Consider the following 13,291-nt stretch of genomic DNA (forward strand, 5'->3'; position numbering starts at 1 on the left):
TTTTCAAAGCGGTTGCCAAAAAAGATGTACTCGAGCTCCACAAGGGCTTGAGAAGAAACACACCGGGCAGTGGGAGGCACGGGGAAGAAAAACTCTATTTGTAAGAAAGTTGTATTGATGTGGCATGCCCCGTTACTTGATACTCTAAAACTTAAAGGCCGAACGACTTGTGCATACCAAAGTTTACCGTAACGACAAGTTGATACCTAAAAGGTTTTGAAACGACAAATAGGTACCTTCCGTCATGTTCTGTTAGTGATTTTTGTTTATTAATAGTGAAAAGACTAAAATGCCCTTCAAGTTTCAATTTTAGTTTTTTATAAATTTAAAAATTTCTAAAAAACCCCCTAGGTTTGCTAATTTAATTAAACACCCCCATATATAAAAAGTTTGTTAAATGACAAAAACACCCCCCACCCCTAGTGCCAGATTCCGACCACCATCGCGGAATCTGGCGGAAAATTGCATTACGACACAGATCCATCGGATCTGTGTCGTAACGTGCCGATCTGCCTTTTCCGGTAAGATCCGCCACGGATCTGCCGGAAAGGCAAGATCTGGCCGTCGAAGCAGCAGCCAGATCTGGCCTTTTCCGGCCAGATCCGTGGCTGATCTGGCCGAAAAAGGCCAGATCTACTGCCAGATCTGGCCGTCGACGCCGCAGATGATCTGGCCTTTCCGGCCAGATCCGTGGCTGATCTGGCCGAAAAAGGCCAGATCTACTGCAGATCTAGCCGTCGACGTCGCAGATGGAGTTTTGCGGCGTCGACGGCCAGATCTAGCTAGATTGGCCTTTTCCGGCCAGATCAGCCACGAATCTGGCCGGAAAAGGCCAGATCGACGCGTTACGACAGATTCGACGGGTCTGTGTCGTAACGCAACTTTCCGGCCAGATTCCGACGGTGGTGGCCGGAATCTGGCACTTGCGGGTGGGGGGTGCTTTTGTTATTTTACAAATTTTTTATATATTGGGGTATTTAGTTAAATTTGTAAACTTAGGGGGTTTTTTAAAAAATTTTAAATTTATAAAAAACTAAAATTCAAACTTTTAAGGGCATTTTAGTCTTTTCACTATTAATAAACAGTAATAAACAGAAATTACTAACAGAACATGACGGATAGTATCTATTTGTCATTTCAAAACTTTTTGGGTATCAACTTGTCGTTACGATAAACCTTAGGTATGTGTATGTCGTTCTCTTAACTTAAAATACTTTTTTCATTTCAAACCCAAAATTTCCAATTTGTCGATAACCCTAAATCAAATTCCCTCGTCAAATTCTCTGCCAAATTTTACAAACTAACCATCAAAATTTGTAATTCCCTACACATCTCTCTGTCAAAATTTGAAACCCAACCACCCAGGGACGACCGCTACCAGCCGCACCTTCCAAACGAAGCGCTTACAAAAATAATAATAATATAATAATAAAAAATAAAGAAGAAGAGGGTGGCTTATCGTTCGATAAGAAATCAGTCTGTTAAAATTCGTGGTGTGAGGTTGTCTCTATATTTTTGCCAGTAAAGTAGTGACTTTTGAACAGGTAATGGAAGGAAGAATGGATTTTGATGAGTGTAGAGTTGGGGATATACCGACTGTCATGTACGTTCCCGGCTTCATCTCCACCACTGAAGAAGCTCATCTCCTTAACAACGTAAGCATCTCCATGTAGTAGCCATTATTTTCTTTCATTTTTCTTTGTTTTTTTCATTGATAATTTAACTTTTTCATGTCTTTAGATATATGGAGCTCCTGTATCAAAGTGGAAGTATTTGAAAAGCAGGAGATTACAGAATTGGGGTATGTTCCATATTCACATTGCTTCTCTTTTTTTATTTTCTCTATAATCTCTTAAAAGCTGTAATTTTTATTAATTTGCTTTCTGCTCATGGATGATAACAGGTGGTGTTGTCCACGAAAAGGGTCTACTGCCTCAAGATTGTAAGATTTACATGAAAGTTGCTTAAATATTTATCAATTTTGCTTAATTCTTTTAGATATTCAAAATATTCCTCATCTTGCATCAATATTTGATATAACTTTACTTATTTCACTTTTAAATTGGCGTATGCATAACTACAAAGTTTATTTGAACCCATAAACTTTCCCAACTGCCAACACTGTAGAACTTAATAGATGCAAGTTAAGCCAGAGCAAAAGTGGGTGATTCATTCCTTAGCAGGGAGTGATAGGGTGATAATCTTAAGATGCTGTAGACTAAAATTACTATTCACTAATCAAGCAGTCATTCATGGTTGGTAGTCAGGTGATTATACATTGTAGTTAGCCATGCCATGTTGCTCACTGCTTATTTAATTTTCCTCTTGTGGATACTACTTCTGTGAATGTAAAAGTAATTGTCTTCCTCTCTCTTGTAGTCCCTGCTTGGCTAACAAAGATCACACAACGAATACTTGAAAAATCGAGGCTGTTTCCCTCTGCAATCAATCACATTCTCATCAATGAATACCTTCCAAACCAAGGAATAATGGTTTGTACTGAGCTCTCCTATAATCTTATTTCATTCATACTTTGATGTCAATTATGATAATATGACATTATTATTTTGCTGGTTATGTTGAATTTTTAATCTGGGCATGAGTTCCTTATCAACATTATTGTCATTACAGCCACATCAGGATGGACCTGCATATTTTCCGGTGGTAGCAATATTGTCTCTTGGATCACCTGTTGTGATGGATTTCACTCCTCATTCAAAATTTAGATTAAGCACAAGTGCATTGAAGAACACTGTTGACGACAAGAATTCTAATGGAGAAGTTTTTGAGACAGATCAGTGGAAGGATAATCACCAGCCCTTCTCTGTCTTATTGATGCCTTGCAGTTTATTGATCTTCAAGGACGATGCGTACTCAGGCAAGCATATTGGATGGGGATTTGGGATAATACCCGTCCTGAAAATTTGATGACACGGTTTGGTTTGCAGATTACTTGCATGGTATTAAAGATAATGGTGTACAAGAATATGGTGGGGTAAGATTAATACATTAGATGAATGAATTTAAAATATGATATCTATTATGTTAACTTGTGTTTCTGAATGATTTGGCATGTCCCTTTTTTTTATTTTTTATTTTTTTGGTCGTGTTCTTTTTCAGGTAGTAAATGTGAATGAAATTGTAGCATTGACAGCTCAGGAAGTTGGTTTGCCATTAGCAAGCCCAGAAAAGGCTGTTGAAGTGATGAGAGATGAAGACGCCAAGATTATTACTAGAACTAAGACAAGAGTTTCATTAACGTGTCGATTGGTCTTGAAGGTTCACAAAAATCTGTTCAAGTTTTAGAATTCTCACAATTGTACTTTGTTTCTGTAGTCTAACAAGTTCGTAACTGTTTCCAGCATTCACTTGAAATATTTAGCCAGCATCCAATTAAAAGGACATTGAGAGTTCATTCATTAACTTGCCACCAACAATAAAAATGCACTAATCTGACAAATTTCCACCACTAAGCATCCATCGCCACAAAAGGCTATACCGAATGGATAATTGCCAATAAAATGCAGCATTGAAGCTGCAACTGCAGAACACACTGCACAAAACAGCCAAACTGCTTTACAAAACCCTGCACAACCAGCCAAACTCCCCTGAATGAACCACAAATCTGCTGCTGCAGCTCCAGGCTACTCCAGAATTCCGCTGCAGCAGTTCCAAACAGACTTCTGGGAACTGGAAAAATGCAGTTTTCTGCTGCTGCATCTGGAAACAAAGCTCTCCTGAATCCTTTGTTTGGCCATGCACCAAATCCAGTCACTGCAATACAACACCAACATACAGACCCAAGCTGCAAATCCAACACAAAAAACAGCACCTACTGTGAAAATCTCCTGGAAACGGCAAGAAGCTATAACTAAAAAAATCTGCAATTTCCCAATACTGAATAAAACAAAAACAAAACCACAAAAACAGGTCTCACTTCCAGCAAACAAACACTACACCAAAAACACTCCTGGAATCTGCCTACAGTGCAACAATCTAGCTGCAGCACCAGAAAAGTCAGCATCAAAATTCAGCTGCACCAAAAAAATTCTGCATTTTCTCCGAATCCAGCCAATATGCAAATTTAAATTCAACAATATTTGAAATTTCAATCACTATTCAACAGCCAAAATACAAATAGAGCTAGTACATGAGAAATCACCGTAATACAACGTAAGAGGTAAAATGAAACCACATTACTCATGTAACACCCATATTAGTCCTAAACAAACTACAAGAGGCACACATGCTTGGGTATCCAGCAATCTTGCAATTATATAACACAAGTCGTGTTATTTATCAGTAAATGGAATAAAAATAGTAAAATAGTCAACAAAATGGATAATTACTAAGTTTTTACCTTCAAGCTTTATCCTCATTTTCTTGCTTTTGCAATTTCTTCTCTTTTACTTTACGAACAATTTGTTCAATCTTTGATTACTTTCTTTTGAATGGAGGATGACCTTTGCTGCGAATAGCTCGTGGTGTAAGACTATGACTGCTCCCCTATTTAGGAATATGACTGCTCCCCTATTTCGAAGCACCATCAACATTGTCACATTTTGTTCTACTTTGAGCTGACAAGTTTTCTCTTTTATGATGTAAACAGAATACCCTAAATAAAATTTACATTGTGTCAAACATTTGCTCTCTAATTAGCATGCATCGACATTCAATGATATATTACTAAAACATAAATTCTGTCAAAATTTTACTTAACCTATGCTTTACAATTGCTACGGTGTAACACAAAGTTTTGGCAAAACAAAACTTACTAAGGGCAAGCACAACATTTGCAACATGAGCTACCACATCATTAAATGATTTGAAGAAAATTTTGGGTTTGAAAGAGAGTTTGTAAAATTATAATGTGTGAAAGATAACCTAATTCTCAATAAGCTATATGCTATTAGTATTGACTTAGGAGTATGCAAACTGATTTCATCTTGAAATTCCATAGCTAGATCAACTCGTAAAGTTCAAGAAGACGCTTGCATTTTGAGTCTCAATTAACTTTCTTCCCAAGCGAGGAGGAGCTGGACGCTTCAGTGGACGTTAGACTACTTCTGCATCTCTACAACACATACAAATGAAGTAGCCGTGAGGCGTAGTTCTTAAACAAAACAAACAAATTTAAAGGTAAATAGGAGAAAACAACAGTTGAACAGAACTTTATACCCATGAATATAACCAGATTATCGATTTCATGACAAACTCCGAAACTGCACACCTCCTTTGTAGACAATAAGTTTTACAATACATAAAGAGCTATTAACCCATCTTCAGCAGCATACATATTGGATAAACTTGTTTTCCCAATTGCATACATTACATGATTTATTACGCAAATGTATAGATAACATAGTACAGGGCACTCACCCAAGATTTTTACAAAGCTAAAATCCTATAACTTCATAGACATTCTCCTAAAGTTCATGTTCTAACAAAAAATAACCTGTGCAAACTATCTACCAATATCAAAATCCAAGCAGCAATATTCAAATCACAGGAAAAATAAACATAACAACAAAATTAGGAACATGTTACATGTATTGTTACAAACGACTTTCCAGCTTTTTTGCGCGGCTCATCCATGTAGGTTCCTATTCTATCAAATTCTAAGTTTTGGAAGTAAACACAATCAGAAATTAACTCACTAACCCAGCCAACAAACGTAATAGGGAAAACATTATTATAAATTCCTGTTTTTTATACATGAATCAATGAACAAAAACACCATAATAAAACCATTTTCAAGAAAAAAAATTACCTTCAGCAGAAGCAGTTGAACTTTTCCTATAAAGCACTAATCAGGGTGTTGCAGAGGTCGGGAGTGGTGGTCGCGCGGTTGATATTGGTGGTGGTATTGAAGGCTTCGGTGCTCAGCGGCGGTGGCTGTGGTGTTTGAGCTCCGGTAGTATGCGGCGGCGGCGGTGTGCGTGTGCGTCGGTGCTCCTCCGCATGCGGTGCTGGGGACGTCGGCCGTTCATGGTGTTGGAGCCGTTGAGGGTGGTGGTCCCGCGGTAGGATTTCTGTATCCACAAATTGGGAATTTTAGGTTTGAATTTTTATTTTAATGTTGAGGGTATTAAGTAACGTGGCATGTGAGGTCATGGCACATGGGATGCCACAGATATTTTTGCTTTAAACCTTTTTCTCCTCTTTAGGCCCCACAGAGATATTTTTGTCAGAAACCTTTTTCCTCTTTAGGCCTCGAGATATTTTTTATAAACCTATTTTTCCTCTTTGGGCATCCCGGCCGGCCCTCATTATATAAGACCTTCTTCTTGTTATGCTCGAAAAAGTAGGGCTGATGCGTAGTCTTATCAGTATGGACTTGTCAGAGCTTAAAAAGGTTCTATGACTGTTCAGGTGCACCACATCGCATAATGACGTAAGCAGCATACCTTTGTCAGTGTAGTGGGTGAGTGCCAGGTTAGCACATGATTGGAAATTGTTCATGCATCCAATCCCTGCATAAGTTGAGAAAATCACTTGGATAGATGAGCAATGGGAGGCAGAGAAGGATTTACACCATATCCACCCACTTATAGATTTAGTAATTATTACCTTGGTCTATCCCACTATAAATAGAAAATTTTTCTCTCATTTGCAGAATTAGCTAATTTCACTCTAGAATAACTCTCTCTCTCTCTCTCTCTTTTGTATCCTTCAACTTGTAACTTAGCTCGCTGAACGCAACCTGTCCTTACTCATTAATACAATATCAGTGGATGTAGGATTTGCTCTTGAGCATCCGAACCACTTTAAACATTGTTATTCACCCTTTATTTAATTGTATATTTTCATATCACATGTGACTTCTAAGTCCGCTTAGCATCTCTCATGTGTGCATAGTTGGTGTCAAAATCAAGCATCAACAGTTTGGCGCTAGAAAAACGAGTCTGATTTAGTACCTGCTTTTGATCAGAAAAAATCTTTGACTAATTGGTTCCACAACAGCAAATGGCTCGCTGTCTCGAATATGAGCAAACAATTATGGCAATGAAGAGATCCCTTAGGTATAGGAGGACACTTCTCCCGAAGTGCCGCTGATGCGTGTTTCATACAACATGCAATATGTAGCAAGTATATTAATCGCTCAAGTAATATAATGATGAGTGAGTATCGTTCCCACGAGGATTGTTAGCTAAGCACTAAGTTTTCTACTATTCTCAAGTTGGAGCAATCGAAATCTTTTGGATAAATGGGAGCAATTTCACCTATTACTAAAACAAAATTTCTAAACTGCGAATTAACTAAGAATGCGAGATGTAAAACACGGATAAAAATCAATTCAAATAAAACGGGTAGGGTTTTGACTTCATTCGGATTTTATGGGTTAAACCTAAAAATTAAACTACATTCACATTCATATGCAATAATTGTAAATCGAACTCACTAAGGTGTTAAACATACATTTTCAGGCTATGTTTTCCTATTCTTCCTTGTTAACTTTCCGCACCCAACAATTTGAAAGTTAACAATTCCAAACTCATTAAGCATAAGAATCCTACAATGATTTCATTAATTCTTGAATCTATCTCTAGCATCCAATACTATAATGGTGATTACCCAAGAAGCCTAACATGATTCATTTCTCAATCTCACATGTTCATCACATAAATCATTAAAACTCAGGGCAAACACACAATCAGAGCATAGTCATATGAACATAACACAATCAATAACTTAACCCATTAAAAATCCGAATTACAATCAAAACCCTAACCCAAAATGGGTTAGTTCATGGCTAAATCAACAACACAAATGAAAGAAACGAAAATATTAAAGTTCAACATAATGAAAATAACAGAAAAGATAAGAAATCTCCCTAAATGATGAATCCTCTGGTTTGAACTCGAATCTTCACCCTTCTACAGCTCAAAATTGTTCAAAGATAAAATTCAAAGAAATGTAAAAGCTGCTCTAAACCCTATTCGACCTCCTTTCAAAAAGGCTAAGTGTTTTCTTTTATACCTAGCCCCAAATTCTCCAGAAAAACACGCACAAAGTAAAACTGTGCGTTTTACAAAACTAAAATTTACGACCGTCGCCGCAGCGAAAAAGAAATCTCGCCGTGGCGAAGAGAGAAACAGATCTTGCTCGTGACTGGCGTACTTCGCCGCGGCGAAGCTTCTTGAGAGGTTCTAAAATTACATAACTGCCACTCTGCTTGCATTTTAGCTTGATTCTTCGATTCTCGGTGCTCTCCCTTTGGAACAAGCCTCATTGTGCTTTATTCTGCTTCAGAACTCTCCTAACTTCTGAGATCTGCTAACTTCTGAGTCAAAAATTTCCAATTTTGTCCTTATTTGCTCAAAATATCCATTTTAACCTAAAACAAGAAATGTAAAGAATTAAGCAACAATTCAGGTCAAAATGCACTAGAAAGTACCTGAAATCCGATTAAAAAGTTTAATGAAAACTGTATAATCCACAGATTATCAAATACCCCCAAACTAAAGATATGCTCGTCCCCGAGTACGGTACAAAACTAAAGGGAAACGAAACAACAAACTACGAACAAAAACACAAAACACACACATCAAACTGAAAAATGAACAAAACCAACAAGACTCAACTTCAACAAACGAATTGCCTAGAATTTACACAAATCTCAAAAGTTGTTGAAAAATTATTATCAGGAAATGTTCAACACTCCAAGAAGTTATAAGCTATATTGACTATCTTTCTCAATCAGTCCACCAAGTAGGTGATCCCCACTTCAATCCACATTCCAACTTCCCGGATTATTTTATGCAAAAAAATGTAAAGTTCATCAAATGGTGACGGACTCCATAAGCCTAAATATCAAACTACTCTCCACTAATGAGGACTAGACAAAGCTAAGAATTAAAAGGTCTTTAAAAGCTTGTAACGTTAGGCTCGGGTAGTGGGTTCCAAGAAAAAGGATAGGAATAACAAAGTAAGAAAACTCGGTTTTCCTAATGCAAACGCTAACATCAAATCGAACTCCACTTCTTCTTAACTACCAATTAAAATGTCCACTAATTCACCACCCTCAAACTTTCATTTTTCTTATTCCCGAAACCATTAATGCGGGGGAATTTTGTTTAAGGTGTACGTGGCGTTGTTACACCAGAAGTCGCCAAATACTGCTAGGCAGTTTTTAAGGCGGGTCTTGGTTTCCAGCCGGTATACCCTTAAACTAGACAGAATTCGATTTTTTTTTATTTTTTTTGGTGAATCTAAAACACAATTCAATTGAATTGAGGTGACTACCTCTTTTGTTTTTATTTCTCTTCTCCCAACCCCCATTTCTCTTCTCCCAACCCCCAAACTATTCTTTTGGCTTATTCGTACAACTCTTTCGTTTGCATTAGGATCGAATTCTCCTAAGGGTATGATAAAGTGTTTAGGGTATAGAGATTGGACATTTTTGTTGTGTTCCAAGAAAAATAAAGCAATAAAATTCATATAGCTCAAATGGGTGACTAGGGACAATTTCATTTATGGGTCGGCTAGAAAGGCTCAAACGTGTCGAAAAATGCCTAAATCATCTTCTCAACCATGTCTAATCCTAGAATTTCGCCTCAAGCACTTCTCTACTAGGTTTTAGAGTCCACCAACATTATCAAACTTCACCTAATCACATAAAATGAATCTAAGCATGCCGAAATAAGTGAAAATTGTGCTGAACCACTCAACAAACCTCAATCAAAATCCAGTCAATAAACATAAACTTGAAGCAATGCTTAACATTTCTCAACAATAAAATTGCAACAACCCTATTCTCATCATTGATTTATACAATTCATCATCGGCCAAAAACAATCAAACTAAAGAAAATTTTATTTTATTTTATTTGTTTGGTTTAAGGTGTAGGTGGCGTTGTTATACCAAAGGTTGTCAAGTACTGCTAGGTAGTTTTTAAGGCGGGTTCTGGTTTCCAGCCAATATACCCTTAAACTAGGTTTTATTTCTATTTCCTACCCCCAAGCTAAACATGACATTGTCCCCAATGTTCCATTACGCATAAATCAGGAATAGAAAATAAAGAAGAACAAAGGTACGAGAAAACTCCCTGGTCAATTCGTGAAGTGTCACTCCACAATGCACACCCGGTCTCGGACTTTTCATCACCCAAAATCTGTCAAAATAATTGAAACTGTGGTGTCCCTTGTGTTAGCAAAAACTCACAAATAACTTGAAAATATTACAACCTAACCTCGTCTTTGCAACAACTACAAATTAAAAGAAACAACTAAACAAAATCCAAAACAGAAATAAAACTGAGTTTAATGTTTAAAACGAACAACACAATAAATAAAAAAATAAAAAAAAAAAACATAAAAACAAACAAAAACAGGTGCTTCGGCTCATTCTTCTTCTTCCTCTTCTTCCTCGTCTTCTTCATCTTCCTCTTCTTCCTCAGAGCCCATCCACACATCTGAGTCCCAGTCGACCCATTGGTATGCTGAAGTGTCAACGTTGAGCTCTTTAAAGCTATTCTTCTGCATCTCATACATCATGTGGGTCTGCTCAACCAACAAATCATGACGATATACCATCCGTTGCATCATCCCCATCATCTGCTGCGTCATCTCTTTCTGAGTAGCTGTGGAGCTAGAGGATGTGGCAGGGCCTTATGTGGTTCTCTGCCTTTTTGCCCCTACTCTTGGTTGTGCAGTTTTCAGACGGTCAAGGTGCTTTCTATAATACTCTGAGTCTAAAACTGGGGCAGCATGAATACGGTGCTCGTCATCCTGAACCTCGACTCCCTCTCTAAGGCATAAGGCTGTGATGAGATGTGGGAACCTGTAACTTGTTCGCCCTGGTTTGGAAGCTAGCTTAATGTTGTTCCAAATCATGTCTCCCACATCGATTCTCTTCCCTGTGGCAATAGAGTAAAGCAATACTGCCTTCTCGTGAGTAACTGTGCTGTAGTGCGATTCTGGCATCAATTTCGCACTGACAAAATATTGCCACAGTCGAGCCATCGGTGTCAACTGAGTTCCCTTGAGAGTCTTCTTTTGTTTCTTCGATACTGCCCAATCTGCATCCAGTTTTGCAATAACCAGAAGGATGATACTGTCCTCAAACTGTGATCTCTTAAACTGTATGTACTCATCCTAGAAAATTTCAGTCAGGTTATATAACTCATTGATCACCTTTTCCGTAAATGGCAGATCAACCCCTCTCACTAAAACTGTACCTTCCTGACAATCCAGGAGATTGACATAGAACTCCCTTACTAGTGGCTCTACAGCCGGTTGTGCAGGAGCGCTCATAAGCATCTCCCAACGTCTCCCTCTACTCCAGTCCAAGGACTGACTCGTGGTTAGCCGCGTTCAGGAATAATACCCTTATCTTTTTGGATTGCCTCCTCATACCGTTTACGGGCTTGGTCATTAACAAAACAGTTGTCAACATTCTTTCCTTTGGCCTTACCCTTACCCTTGTATGGATGCTTAATTTTGGCAGGCATTGTTCACAATTTCTGTTCACTCAACAATTATTTCCCAAAAATTCAAACCTAGTTGTTCTACACAACCAATTCAATCCTACAAAAACAAACAACACTTCCAAAAATTTGCACTTTACCCCTAAACTACAAATTTTACAAATCCACACAAACACTTCAATTTTTCAAAAACCCACACTCCTAACAATCACCCAATGCACTAACTACTCTTCCTCTAACAAAATCAATGCTCAAAATCACCTAATTTCCACAACTTAATCGCAACAACAATTTTCAGATCTACAATTAAAAACTTGAAATTGTGCGATAAAAAGCTTTGGGTATTCGAGATCTTACCAATATGAACGAGTATTCGCAACCAATTGAACCAGAAACATCCCAGATTGAAAAGCCCCAAATTTTTTATCCAAAAATTTTCGTGAAATTTTCGCGAAAATCGTTGTTGAAATGGGTTGTTTTGGTGTTTAGGAATGTTAGGGAGTAAGAATTTTGGTTGGAAAGGCACTAGGAAAGCAAAAGATTGAATTTTGAAAATTTTTCTCTCAAGTGAAAATAAAAAGTTGCGTGAAGAATGAAGAAAAAGAGTGGGTATTTATAGAAAAGTGTCGTCGCCGCGACGAAGAACAAGCTTCACCGCGGCGACGTTCTTCGTGATGAACCCTAAAAAAATTACCTAGGTGTCGCCGCAGCGAAGAAAAACTCTTTGCCGTGGCGAAACCATACCGAGGCAACTCGCCTCGGTGAAGAATTTTCTTTGCCGCGGCGACAATGCCTTAGAAATTTTTCCAAAAATTTATCATTCTTCTTCGCCGCGGCGAAAACAATTCCTTCGCCGGGGCGAAAACTTCCAGGAGATGACATCTTTGTTTTCGATTGCTTCGCCGCGGCGAAGAAAACTTCTTCGCCCCGGCGAAGTATTCAGCAATTTGTGTCCTCTCTTTCTTTGAAAATTTCACCTGAAACACCCATAAACACACATATCAAAAATCATTCAAAATCATAAAGAATTCGAACAAATTCACACACAACGAAATGAAAAACAAATAATTAAAAACACTTGGGTTGCCTCCCAAGAAGTGTTTGTTTATAGTCAATAGCTCGACTCTCTCAATCCTTCAAGTTGGGATGTCAAGCCGGATTGGGATAGATTTGCAACTCATCATCCCAACTACGTAGGGCTTCAATCTCTGTCCATTTACTATAAAGGTGCCCTTTTCTTCATGTGACACTTCCACTGCTCCGTATGGGTGAACTCTTGACACTGTGAACGGTCCTAACCATCTAGACTTCAGTTTTTCGGGAAAAAGCCTAAGCCTAGAATTGAACAACAACACCTTCTGCCCTACTTCAAAGTCCTTCTTCCAGATATGCTTGTCATGCCACCTTTTTGTCTTCTCCTTATAAATCCGGGCATTCTCGTATGCATCAAGACGAAACTCATCGAGTTCGTTCAAGGTCAATATCCTTTCTTCTCTAGCAGCTTTCAAGTCCATGTTTAGTTGCTTGACTGCCCAATACGTTTTATGCTCGAGTTCTACCGACAAGTGGCATGCTTTCCCATAAACCATCCTAAATGGAGACATACCAATCGGAGTCTTAAAAGCGGTTCGGTATGCCCAAAGCGTATCATCCAGCTTCCGTGACCAATCCTTCCTAAATGCATTAACTGTCTTTAATAAAATCCTCTTGAGTTCTCTATTCGACAGTTCCACTTGACCGCTCGTTTGCGGATGGTAAGGTGTTGCAATTCTGTGTATCACTCCATACTTACTCAACAGTGCATCCATTTGCCTATTGCAAAAGTGAGATCCTCATCACTAATGATTGCCTGTGGTACCCCAA

General features: G+C 38.2%; 2 protein-coding genes across 2 annotated transcripts; one reads left to right on the forward strand and one right to left on the reverse strand.

Annotated features, from left to right (window-relative positions):
- The first annotated feature begins 1,437 nt into the window (after positions 1 to 1,437).
- Positions 1,438 to 3,377, forward strand: LOC116137796 (alpha-ketoglutarate-dependent dioxygenase alkB homolog 6-like). Its single transcript, XM_031423500.1, has 7 exons — positions 1,438 to 1,655; positions 1,741 to 1,801; positions 1,904 to 1,942; positions 2,380 to 2,492; positions 2,632 to 2,878; positions 2,949 to 2,995; positions 3,121 to 3,377. Exons 1-7 carry the CDS (start codon positions 1,548 to 1,550, stop codon positions 3,304 to 3,306), a joined length of 801 nt encoding a protein of 266 aa, XP_031279360.1. The 5' UTR covers positions 1,438 to 1,547; the 3' UTR covers positions 3,307 to 3,377.
- Positions 3,378 to 12,564: 9,187 nt separating this feature from the next.
- LOC116137721 lies at positions 12,565 to 12,942 on the reverse strand. The gene has a single exon (XM_031423409.1). It carries the CDS (start codon positions 12,940 to 12,942, stop codon positions 12,565 to 12,567), a length of 378 nt encoding a protein of 125 aa, XP_031279269.1.
- Between the last annotated feature and the right edge of the window lie 349 nt (positions 12,943 to 13,291).

Source organism: Pistacia vera, unplaced genomic scaffold, assembly GCF_008641045.1.
Source record: "Pistacia vera cultivar Batoury unplaced genomic scaffold, PisVer_v2 Contig333, whole genome shotgun sequence".
NCBI lineage: Eukaryota > Viridiplantae > Streptophyta > Magnoliopsida > Sapindales > Anacardiaceae > Pistacia > Pistacia vera.